The sequence below is a fragment of the Macrobrachium rosenbergii genome, chromosome 55 (genome assembly GCF_040412425.1).
Source record: "Macrobrachium rosenbergii isolate ZJJX-2024 chromosome 55, ASM4041242v1, whole genome shotgun sequence".
Lineage (NCBI taxonomy): Eukaryota > Metazoa > Arthropoda > Malacostraca > Decapoda > Palaemonidae > Macrobrachium > Macrobrachium rosenbergii.
This window is the reverse complement of record NC_089795.1, coordinates 19218027-19231472: the sequence shown is the minus strand read 5'-3', so window position 1 is coordinate 19231472 and position 13446 is coordinate 19218027. Positions and strand designations below refer to the sequence as shown.

General features: G+C 35.0%; 1 protein-coding gene across 1 annotated transcript in view; it reads right to left on the bottom strand.

The window, feature by feature from the left end:
• The window catches only part of mei-41 (meiotic 41), a 593070-nt gene that overhangs the window by 82833 nt on the left and 496791 nt on the right, over window positions 1–13446 (bottom strand). Inside the window, exons 42-45 of the mRNA XM_067099620.1 lie at window positions 11509–11652; window positions 8848–9005; window positions 8535–8658; window positions 5495–5602 (exon numbers count right to left, since the gene is read on the bottom strand). Coding sequence (XP_066955721.1) covers window positions 5495–5602; window positions 8535–8658; window positions 8848–9005; window positions 11509–11652 — 534 coding nt within the window. The remainder of the gene's footprint in view (window positions 1–5494; window positions 5603–8534; window positions 8659–8847; window positions 9006–11508; window positions 11653–13446) is intronic.

Below are 13446 nucleotides of genomic sequence, written 5' to 3'. Positions count from 1 at the left end.
CAACTCAACTGAAAAGAACAGAAGGAGACGCCATGGTCGACATGGCTGGCAGGGGGCGCCATGGCGACATAATAAGATCTCAATATTTATGAAAATACGAGACCTTAACAGCCAAAAATAGAACAAAACCCACAAGAAGATGGTACTTAACTTGAAATGGTAAAGCTGCTCGACGCCATCTCAGAAAGCAGAAAAAATCCAAAATAATGGAGAGAGCACACAAAAGAAACAGAGATTTCACGTGCTAGAAAATGGAATGAGGTAGGTGGCGCTGGTGTCGCCGTCCCTGGCGGGTGTTTGGTGTGGAGCTGTAACGGCTCACCGCTGTTCGGGGTTTTGATAGGGAGAGATCTTTCGAGTAGGTTTCCGTGGTAGTGGTAATTCACTCACCCCTCCTTATACCGACGTCTTCCTAGAAGACGCTCGACTGGGGGTAGTAACCCCAGCTTTCCTGGAAAGCTCTTTTTCTCTGGTATATCTAGCAAGGTTATACCTAGAAATTCGTGCTGTAATGGAATTTCACCGGCTGACACGGGACTGGACTCAGAAAATATATATATATATATATATATATATATATATATATATATATATATATATATATATATATATATATATATATATATATATATATATATAAATATATATATATATATAATGGTATATATATATATATATATATATATATGTATATATGATATATGTATATGTATATATATATATGTATATATATATATATATATATATATATATATATATATATATATATATATATATATATATATATATATATATATATTTGTATATATATATATATGTATATATATATATATATGTATATATATATATATATATATATATATATATATATATATATATATGTATATATATATATGTATATATATATATGTATTATCAAACTGAAAACTACAAACATCCTTTAATATCCAATTCACTCTACCTCGGAAGTAATATATTTTCATATATGTTACCAAGGGAATTTTAGTTGATAATAAGTCCACGTCCCCCGATGAGAACCAGCGGCAGGACCGAGGAATCAGGACTACAGTGACACACTAACCAGTCGGCCACAAGAGAGGTATAAGTGAATACCATCTCCCATCAACCCACCCGGTGTCGTTTACTCAGGTGTTTTGCGTTTGGAGAATATCCACCTGTCTCTGCCATGTTGACCATGTAGTCGTTTGTCGAAAGCCATATTATGACTATTTATCACATCACCGTGATTCATATACAATCAGAAAGCTACAAACGTCCTTTAATATCCAATTCACTCTACCTCGGAAGTAATATATTTTCATATATGTTACCCGAAGGAATTTTTAGTTGATAATAAGTCCAGAGTGCCGTCCCGTGGGGTCAAACCAGCGACGGACGAGGGAATCAGGACTACAGTGACACACTAACCAGTCAGCCACAAGAGAGAGGGTATAAGTGAATACCATCTCCCATCAACCCACCCAGAGCCGAACTCAGGTGTTTTGCGTTTGGAGGCGATATCCACCCACCTCTGCCATGTTGACCGTGTGAGTGCGTTTGTCAACAAAGTGCTCCATATTATGACTATTTATCACATCACCGTGATTCATATACAATCAGAAAGCTACAAACGTCCTTTAATATCCAATTCACTCTACCTCGGAAGTAATATATTTTCATATATGTTACCAAGGAATTTTAGTTGATAATAAGTCCACCGTCCGGGGGACCTGGCGAACCAGCGACGGACGAGGAATCAGGACTACAGTGACACACTAACCAGTCGGCCACAAGAGAGGTATAAGTGAATACCATCTCCCATCAACCCACCCGTCCGACCTCAGGTGTTTTATGTTTGGAGGCGATATCCACCCACCTCTGCCATGTTGACTTATCTGATGCGTTTTCGTGCGTAGCCATATTATGACTATTTATCACATCACCGTGATTCATATGCAATCAGAAAGCTACAAACGTCCTTTAATATCCAATTCACTCTACCTCGGAAGTAATATATTTTCATATATGTTACCGAAGGGAATTTTAGTTGATAATAAGTCCACCGTCCGTGAGTCGAACCAGCAGGACGAGGAATCAGGACTACAGTGACACACTAACCAGTCGGCCACAAGAGAGGTATAAGTGAATACCATCTCCCATCAACCCACCCGTCGAACTCAGGTGTTTTGCGTTTGGAGAAATATCACCTACCTCTGCCATGTTGACCGTGTAGGCGTTTGTACTGGCGTAATATATTATGACTATTTATCACATCACCGTGATTCATATACAATCAGAAAGCTACAACGTCCTTTAATATCCAATTCACTTACCTCGGAAGTAATATATTTTTTCATATATGTTTGGAAGGGAATTTTTAGTTGATAATAAGTCCACCGTCCTGTGAAAATTGAACCAGCGACGGACGAGGAATCAGGACTACAGTGACACACTAACCACGGTGTGATAAAAATTTCATAATAAGAGCTACGTGTTCAAACATACCAACGAACTATCATGGGAGGTGGGTCATTGCCCGGTAAGTACAATTTCCCGCTCGAACCTGAAACAGTACAGCAGACTCCGGTAATGATTTATACCTCTCTGATGGCGCGGTGTGCGTCCACTGGAGTGTTGAATGGGTCCATATCAAGGGTTCGGCGTCCCAGTGGTACCTGTTCATTTATCACTTATATAAATTCCCCTTGGTGATAATTCTCCATCGGAGATACTCTCGAAAATAGCGTGATTTGATATTAAACGACATTTGTAAAATCATGATTGTATATAAATCACAGGTGTGATAAAAATTTCATAATAAGAGCTGCGTGTTCCCAAGCGTACCAAATAAACTATCGTTCTTGGCGGAGGTGCAATTGCGAGGCTAAGTACAATTTCCCGCTCACGACGGGAAAAAACAGTACAGCAGACTGGTAATGATTTATACCAGATCTCTTGATGGCGCGGTGGTGCGTCCACTGGAGTCGTTGAATGGGTCCATGTCAAGGGTTGGCGTCCCAGTGGTACCTGTTCATTTATCACTTATATAAATTCCCCCTTCGTTGATAATTCTCCATCTTCGAATACTCTCGAGGTAGCGTGAATTTGATATTAAAACGACATTTGTAGCTTCATGATTGTATATAAATCGCGGTGTGATAAAAAATTTCATAATAAGAGCTGCGTGTTCCAAGCGTACCAACTTCAACTATCATGGTGGAGGTGGGTCATTGCTCGATGGCTAAGTACAATTTCCCGCTCACGGCGGGAAAAAACAGTACAGCAGACTTCGGTAATGATTTCCGGTTCTCTTGATGGCGCCGGTGGTAACGTCCACTGGAGTCGTTGAATGGGTCCATGTCAAATTCGGCGTCCCAGTGGTACCTGTTCATTTATCACTTATATAAATTCCCGGAGGTCGGTGATAATTCTCCATCGGAATACTGGAGAGTAGCGTGAATTTGATATTAAACGACATTTGTAGCTTCATGATTGTATATAAATCACGGTGTGATAAAAATTTCATAATAAGAGCTGCGTGTTCCAAGCGTACCAACGAACTATCATGGCGGAGGTGGGTCATTGCGAGGAGAAGTACAATTTCCCTCTCACGGCCCAGGAAAAAACAGTACAGCAGACTCGGTAATGATTTATACCTCTCTTGATGGCGCGGTGGTGGTAATCCACTGGAGTCGTTGAATGGGTCCATGTCAAGGGTTCGGCGTCCCAGTGGTACCTGTTCATTTATCACTTATATAAATTCCCCTTCGGTGATAATTCTTCATCGGAGATACTCTCGAGATAGCGTGAATTTGATATTAAAACGACATTTGTAGCTTCATGATTGTACATAAATCACGGTGTGATAAAAATTTCAATATATATATATATATATATATATATATATATATATATATATATATATATATATATATGGTGTGTGTGTGTGTAAAGCGTGTGTGCATGTACATACATGTGCATGTGTGTGCATGTGTGTCTGCAAAACACCAAATGACTAATAAATCTGTTATAAAATAACAATATATTGAAATTCTACACATTTTCAGTTGACCACATGTGGTACATATAAACTTATAATGCGTGTGCAGTCATTCAGGGCAATGTGTGCCTTTTAGAGTCATACTGAGTATGAGCCACGTCTGGTACACGTTGCATCATGGTAATTCCCTAGATCAGTCTGAGCGATATGCACCATAACTGAACATCCACAGTGTGACCATATTTGGCACACAACGCCAGCAGAACTGTCTCCTAATAGTTTTGGGCGACATGAGCCATATATGACCACATCTATTATGTCCATATTAGGTACACAACGCCTGTAATTAAGACTTTTGTTATGTCAGGCAGAAGTGTACCACATAAAATCACGCTTTTACACTGGCTGAGCACTTTCGGCTTACCTAAGGAATACACCATAACAACTCTCACGTCAATAGCTAGCTGGTTACTGATTTTATGAGGTTTAAAGAGAACGCCCATTGGGCGTTTCACAGCATTGCCAATCGCAGTCAACGTGTTAAGAACCTAAAATCTTCTGGAAAAATTCCTGTGAAGTTAAATATAATGGAATTTGTGGTATGGTTCCCTGGAGAGAGAAAGGGACCATGTATGCAGCTTCTTAATGTTTCAAATGTCAAATTAAAAAAGGTATATTTTTCTGTTATGTATCAGTATTTCTAATTAATTTCACCAAACAACTACAATTTTCTATATCGTGTTTTAATAAACCATATCATATCTTCTTTGTTTTATGTAATTGTTAAAAAAAAATATACACCCACAACAGAAAATAAAAAAACAATAGGTACAGTATGTACAGTTAAGAATGCTCCCTAGTTAAGTGTTATATTGTACCAAATGTTTAAAAAGAATACTGGCACATACACTGGAATATATTTAAACTAAAAGGCAAAAAAGTAAAAAAGAGATTGTTCTCTATAAAGATCGCTACTATGCACAGAAAACATTTTTTACTAAGAAAAATACAAGTTCAACAAGTTGTCGAGTATTGTACTTTGCACAGTATGTAACAATAAGAAAGGTAAAGTGTTCTCTGCTGGTAAGTTAAACAACATGAATACAATACAGTAAAGATTGCCAATGCACAAGGAAACTAGTTGTTAGACACTATGAACAGAAAGTGTTTTGAGTTTTATAAATAATGCATAGAATTACTCTTTTCAAACAGTACACTATTAATACATATTGTTTTAATTTACAGCATTATCTAAAAAATAAAACAGTGAGCATAATACTGAAACTACTGTACTGTAAGCTACTTGGTAACTGCAGGTATCTTGTCCACAGTAGGTAGTGTTTTATGGAAGCTGGTTTGGTGGCTGGTTTGGTGGCCGCTTTGTTTTAGTCATCCACAAATTTGAAATCAGCATTATGCCTACATCTGGATATCTGAAAATTGCAAGCAACTACAATATCAAATTTTAAAATGTACAATCTAATGGAAACTTACATATGTTCTAATATGAAGATCTCTCTTTCTTGATTCAGGATCCCGAAGAAGACATCGGTTAATAAAGGAATTGAACTCCATGAGACGACAATCTTTGCGTAAATCATCCTGAAATTTAAATAAATATAAAATTGAAATTTGCCAAGTATCAAATTTAATTGTGCAATGTAAAAGACAAGGATTAACAAGGAAATCTGATCTATGACCAGTGGTCGCATAAGTAATTATTTCATTGTATTTTCCCATCACACTTTACCCTGCCCTCTACTTCCATAAAGCTTTACATTACAGTTCAGAATGGTTAGATATAAACAAGAGAGAGCGCCCCATGGGGTTTCCTCTACTGAGTATTGAGAACTACAAATGCTTTCAGCAATTATTTCTTATGACTAGTCGGCAGGCTCAAGTTCGATATAAAAAAAGGGCTTCTAAACATCATAACTAAATTCTTTCTTACTTTTCCAGAGTAAAAAGGTATACTTATCTAATTACTTAGCTTTCCTTCTAATTCTGATCCGAATAAATTTTGTTATCGAGAACCACCAAAATTTAATAAAAGTTACATCCACTCTATACACAATAATACAGTAAACCCCCCATATTCGCGTTCTCACGATTAGCGGACTCACGTATTCACGGATTTCTCTGTGGAATGTATCTACCCATTATTCGCGGAAAATTTGCCCATTCACAGTATTTTTCACTGAGAAATATTCACTAATTACTGTATTTTCATCTCATTTTCATGACTAAATGCACTTTTTGTACTAAAACTATTAAAATACTCAGGTAATGCTCGAATTACGATAATTCACCTTACGATAATTCAATTTTGCAATGGGGTAGGCAATTAATACCGATACAAAAATATTACTTATACCTATAAAATATTTTTAAATTTTGCGCGGGCGCAGGCAGCAGCGTAATCAGGCAGCGAGAGAGACCAAATTACAAGACAACTTTTCCTCCATTTCTTTATCCCATCTTCTAGTTCAAAAAGTAAACGAGAATGATAAAAGTATCGTTAGTAACGTTATATTCTTGCGTAAATGCGTACAGCCATAAACAACCAACTGAGAAACTGTTGTTTTGCTTATAACCGAACTGGATAACAACATCCGTTTACCTGGTATTTCAACCATCATAAGGTAATAAACAATTAGCGTAGGTTATAGCACAAATAACGTTAAGTAGAATAGGACTGATATATTTTTACATTATACCCTTATTCGGTATGGATAAAAGATTTCAAGGAAATATACTGCTAAATTTAGGCTGCAAGTTGCAGCTGAAGCTGAGAAAACAATGTTCAAGTTGCTAATGACTATACTGTAAATTATCGTGCATCGGCAAAATGGATGAAACTCGATCATAATTAAAATTGGAGAGAAAGTATTTTAATCAAAACTACTGGGCATGAAAGAACATATTACTGTTATTTTTACGCCGATAAACAATAAATACGTAAAGCTCATATTATGATGAAATCAAATGAAAATAATGAACAGAATCTTGAATTTTTTTACACAAAACAAACGCCACAGTTATTCGTCATCTATTAACGAAAATAACAGATAAATTAATTTCACAACGAAACATATTTAAGTTATATTTCGACTTAAAAACACTTCGTATAATGAAAAATGACCTTGCCCCATATAAATAAAGTATCTAGAGATTCATTTACACCAACTAGAAGCAAGAAAAGCACTCAGAACTCAATTAAATACAGCAAAATCAACACCGCATAAACGATTTCCAAACCAAAACATTGAGACGCTATGACCGCAATTTATAATACGAAAGCTATATAAGAATATATACAGGCAGCCCCCGGTTAACAGCGGGCTCGGTTAACGGCGATCCGGTTTTACAGCGCTTGTCTAGCGACGAAAATCAGCAATTTTTGGTACCGAAAATCGCTGATTTCCGCTTACCAGTGCCGATAATTGTTTACTGGCACCAATACATACCTAACAGAGGTGCCAATAACCAAAAATCGGCGCTTTTTGGCGCTGATAATCCCTGAAAATTGCAGAAAAAGCACCAAAAATTACCGATTTTCAGTTAGTAGCGGTTTTCAGTTATCATTACACCCTCAGAATGGAACCCCCGCCAATAACCAGGGACTGCCTGTACAAGATTATTGGATACAGTGAATTAAGGCATAACATTTCAAAAGATCCATGGAAAAGATGCATATCTGTTATGTTGATGTTTTTATAATACGATATGTGAATATAAAGTACAGTATAATGTAAGCTACGCTACCATTTATGTATACAAAATACCATAGTGTAGGCTAAGCTAATTCTTGTTTGTTATTCAATTTCACTTTGCATGAACCTCCAGAATTAGCTGATATAAATAATTACTATACCATGTATGTATAGCATATACTTTATAGTGTAGGCTAGGCTACCATATATGTATACATGGTACCGAATACCGTAATGTTTGCTAGGCTATGTTCGAGATAAGGTTTGGTATTTCTTACGTTTTTTCCAACAAACGATGGTTTTTTTTGGAACCTAACCCCATCGTAAGTAGGATAATACCTCTATAAGCATTTTTAGTTTGTTTTGTGTGTGTTTGAACTATCAAAATTGGCAGTTCTAAGTGTTTTTAGAAGGGTTCCAAGTATTCGCGGGTTTTAGCTATTCGCTGGTGTGTGTGTGTGTGTGTGTGTGTGTGTGGTACGCATCCCCTGCGAATACAGGGGGTTTACTGTACTTGAATAATCAGACCCCCTTCCAAGACAGATTTTTTAACCTGCATCCCCAAGTGTTCTAAAAAAAACTTGGAAATAACCAACTTAGAACTTTTAACCCATCATGAACTTTACAATGATTTTTAACTACTGTACATGCAAAAGGTTATGGGCCTGCAAGTTCTTTCCCTATTCATATTTCAATGGGGTGGAAGACAAGGAAATGTCTAACTAAATCTATTCTTACTGACTCACCAACTAAAGATTTTTAGCATAGCATATAACCTCTTAACTCATTCATTTTTCTTCATTTTACTCACATACACTCACCTTTGGTTTACACATCATTATATAAGGTTTCCCATCAGAGCCACGAAGAGTAATCTTCTTGGGAAGCTGAAGAGATTGCATAATTTCTATCTGATCCTCAATATTTTCTAAGTAAACTTGGTTCCTTAAAATATAATAATCTTTTTGTTAGATAACAGATCATATTCTTCTGACATATGAGTATTAAATGTTTATATAGTGGGTTCTGGAACTGAGAATAAAAAGAACTATATTTCATCAAACATCTTTATCAAAAGCTTACATTCTGTACATTTTTCTATTCAACACAAAAACATATTTAGTTGTCACTTACTTAGAAAAAGGGTTGTGAGAATCTAATGACTCAGAAGATGCTGGAAGAGTTACTGACATTTGTTGCTGAAGAGGTAATATAATATCAGAGAAGTCTGGATCTGTCAACAGCCGTGGCAAACCTCTAAGCAAAGTATTCAGACTTACATGCTGTATTCCCTGGAAAAATTAATTACATTCAAATGATGTTCTTATTAATTATAGAAATTTCAAGTTAAGAGAGGGGGTGACATTAAAAGCTTTGTGTACAATGGTAAATATGAAATTTGATATAAAAAAATTACTTATCATGCATAAAAACCAATTACAGTTTTTACTATAACCTTTTACAGGTCAATACCAGCAAAGCAGGAGTTAACTGAATATACATATATAAGGGCTAGGTAGTCCACTAAGGAGAGGCTTGTCTCACTTTTTGTGTGGTTTCACTTGTGTGCTTAATGCCAACCCTGCAATTTTTCTAGTTAAATGATAGCAGGCTTGTTTTGATTACATGAGAAAAACTGTAATGCTTCATTATTATTATTATTCAGAAGACGAAACCTATTCATGGGGAACAAGCCTACAGGGGTCACTGACTTGAAATTCAAGTTTCCAAAGAATATGGTGTTCATCAGGAAAAAGTAAGAGGTAAAGGGAAATACAGAAAGAAGAGATACCACTTATCAAAAAAAAAAAATTAATTGAATTAATAAATAGATAAAAATGTATTAAAATGCAGGGAGAATAGTTCTTCTTTGATTATATTCAAAAGCATTTATTGAAGTTTCATTAGTTAATATTTTTCTACTATATGAAATATTTACATTTTACATTTCAACCCTTGCTCACTATCAATATTATCTACCACCCATTACAGATGTTAACAATATGTATATGTAAATATATTATTTTTGGTTTTTCTGTTTTATCTCATTATGGAGAGTATCAACATTTTTCTCTCAAGGAGTGAATAATTCAGTCCTCAACCATACGGTTTCAGAATTTGATCAAATGGACAATTCGAGGAGACAATTCAACACTAAAATGATCAGTTATATTGTATATTTGCATAACGGCTGTAAAAGAATACATTATTGAGAAAAACTAATACCACACAAATACTTAACAAAATCATACTGCATATTATAGAATTCCCAGCCTTTCACAGATCAGGCAAGGATCATTAGGCCTAGCCAAGCATTTATACGTTAATATTCAACATTTTTTTCATATTTTGATTATAACAAATAAACAAAATGTAAAAAATAGTTTTGTCTTAATGTTGTATAAGCAAAACACATAGGCCTATAAATTTTGAGTACTAAAATAAAACCCTCTTCAGGCCTAGTTACAGGAAAAAAATACCACAATTCTTGAAAAAACATACAAAAGAATGATTATAATTTTAATTTCCTTTAAATGGAATGTTATTTAGCTTGGCTACTAGGATACGCATTGCCTGCATAGTATCCATTAGCAATTAACTTGTTCGTTTGTTTTATGTCAAGCCAGCCTTGTGCAGGAATGGGCTCTTGCTCCAGGGCAACCCGTAACCAAGTGACAGAAACAGTTACTTTGTCACCATGGCATATAGTGGGCCTGTGCCCCCTGGCCAACATTTCCCAGATACCACTGCTGAATACTGCCAAATGCCTTTGGTCTGAAACATTAAAGGAACTGATGCAATGTTTTGTACCCCATAGTATATACAATTTCATTACTCTATACATATCTGATTTTTCATGTGTTGCATTTTTGATAGCCCAAATAACATTAGACTAACCTCTTTTTCTCAGTAATCCCATCTTCTTGTTAAATAAATGAAAGTAGAAAATAAAAATAATCTTACTAAATGAATTTCATTTTTAGTAGATTGTACTAGGCTAAGCTTTTAAACAAGATAACCAAACTTGTGGCTTATGTAACAATTCATAACCATCTCTTATAATTAACAACCACTTACCAAAGAACTGACATACACAATATCGAGTATGATGTAAACAAATGAATTGGGAAACAGCTGTTTTTATGATTATTGAAGGATTTTATTTTAACATACAGTATGTCAGTTTACCTTTGTATACCCATTTTACATTCATGTACACAAGTAATCAAAATACTATATCATCAGTACAATGATTCTAATTAGTTTACCATATCTACCAAAACACTATGGTACTGTCATTATAATTATCAGTATTATTATTATTCTACATTACTCTCTAGATTCTCACAGGTCTTACCAAAAGATTTGTTCTTATGGGAGATGTGGAAATTGGAGCAAAATATCAATTCTTATGGAAGAGGGGGAAAAATGGAGAGATACTGTATTAGCTTTTAAGTGAGAAGGAAAAACTGTAGCAAGATATAGATTTTTCAGGGAGGGGTAAAAATGTATGCAAAATATTTCTTCTTGACGTTAAGATATGTAAAAGAAGAAAGGCAATGCAGCTGTGGCTAAAGGGACTCTGCAAAATCTTCAGTATTGTTAACAATGAGCTGTTCAAAGAACAATGTAGGTGGTACCTCTATGGGATGTAGTTGAAAGCAAAATAATAACATTTCTATTGCTACAGTATAATAATAAAGAAATAGTGAGACAGATCATTTAATAATCCATGATATTGTTCATTTATCCTAAAGAATAACAAAAGAATACTTAAAAGTTAGGCAGACAAACCTTCTCCACTGGCTTGTTTGAAAGTTCTAGAAACTTGTCGGCTAACTTTGTACAATCTGCAATGAATTTGTGCAAGCTTGAATTTTTCCTTTTTGCAGTCTCAAAGATCTCCAGGCATCTCTTGACTCTCATTTGATAGGATGACTGGAAAACAAAACAAAGAATAGTGAACTTAATGATGCAACAAACTTACAATTAACTTGTAAGAGACTGAAGTTAAGGACATATATCAAAGTGAGCATTTTCCAACATTTAAATTGCTATCCTTAAACACCTCCCAACATTTATAAAACTATGGTAAACACTTCCAAACATTTAAACAACTACCCTTAAAACATTTGGGCTAAATACTAGATATCTGAGCAATTAAGTCATGAGTACCATTTCTCTTTGAAGATATAGCCAAAAGAATTTCATGTGTCACACACATTATCACTGACTATAGAAATAAAAATAATCTACATTACAAGTATTCTTCATTCCATTAGGTCAAGCGAAGTCATAGGCATTATATAATAAATAACTGGCATGGAACAAAATAAAATTTCTGATAATGACTACCTGGCATATACTTTTTGCAGTGACTTTCAAAATAACAGAAAACTAAAAAGACAGGTAATATTTGTTTTCAACCAATATGATTCACTTATAAGCTGATATCTGGTGGGAATACGTTGATGTAGATACAATGGGTAATAAGGATCAATGCCCAATAAAAAATGAAGCCAATGGCAACAATGAAAATACAGAAGGACTACTGTAAAACTCTTAAAATATGTATGCTCACTTAAAAAGTGCATCGAGTGTTATAGTTTCACTCATTCTGCGCTGTTAATCTTAATCATCAAAGCTCGTTCACCATAAAACCCTTAGGATTCTCTCCAAGTGAATAATCAGTAGGTGATCATTATTCAAATAGAGTTCAACATCTTTATTAAGACAGCTGTAAAAATAAAAATCTCCTGTAAAGTACTTAAACCTCCAAAAATTGGTTTCGGTATAAATCTTTTATTTTTACCAATATAACCCTATTATTTCACCTATGTCCTTATTATTAGTCTAAGCAAAGGGAGTATCAAATAACTGGTTATGAGCAGTAGTTACTAGAGAGCTAAAGTATTTCACAAAACAGCAAGCACCTGTTTTACTTATTGCTCTTGCCTCTATGGCCAGTATGCTGATCAGAGAATACATGCCAATATGAAAGAAGACTGGGTGAGTATTGCAATATGATGGAATCTATTGAACGCTTATGTAAAATATCTTCAGTGTTTCCATGAAAAACCTATTTCCTTACTGCTGCAGAATATACTCTTTGAAAAAATACAACTAATTCTTGAACTCCTCAGGTACCACATCTAATTAGAAACCAACTCCTAACTGGTATCAAATTAGATAACAGAACTCTGACCTAAATTTATGGACACTACTCAAGATTTTTCTTGGGTAATAACTATAATTATAATCAGAAGAGAGCCACTTGTAATTTTTTAAATCTTTTATTAATATTTTAAGTGAATCTTTAATAGGCAGAAAACTGAGGGTATGTGTTGATGGCCGGTATAGTAAGCTTTAGTAATGTCACTTCGGGTGTTACTCAAGGCAGTGTTCTTGGACCTTTACTATCTATAATCTATACTACTGTAGTGACATGCAGCAAGGACTGAAAAAACACTGAATGCCTATGCCAATGATGCTACTCTTCTCTGCACTTTAGGTCTGTGGTTTCAGAATCCTTGAATAGAGATTTGGCACGTATTCATGAGTGGAGTAGGCTTTGGGACATGAAACTTGGGGCATGAAATTTAACTCTGCTAAAATTCAAAGTATGATATATAGTCATTCCAAAACCCTTTTGCCTTTACATCCTGATTTACATTCATATGGTAAAGTTTTAAATGTCGGTGTCTCTTGTAAAATCTTAGGGTACCTTTTGAT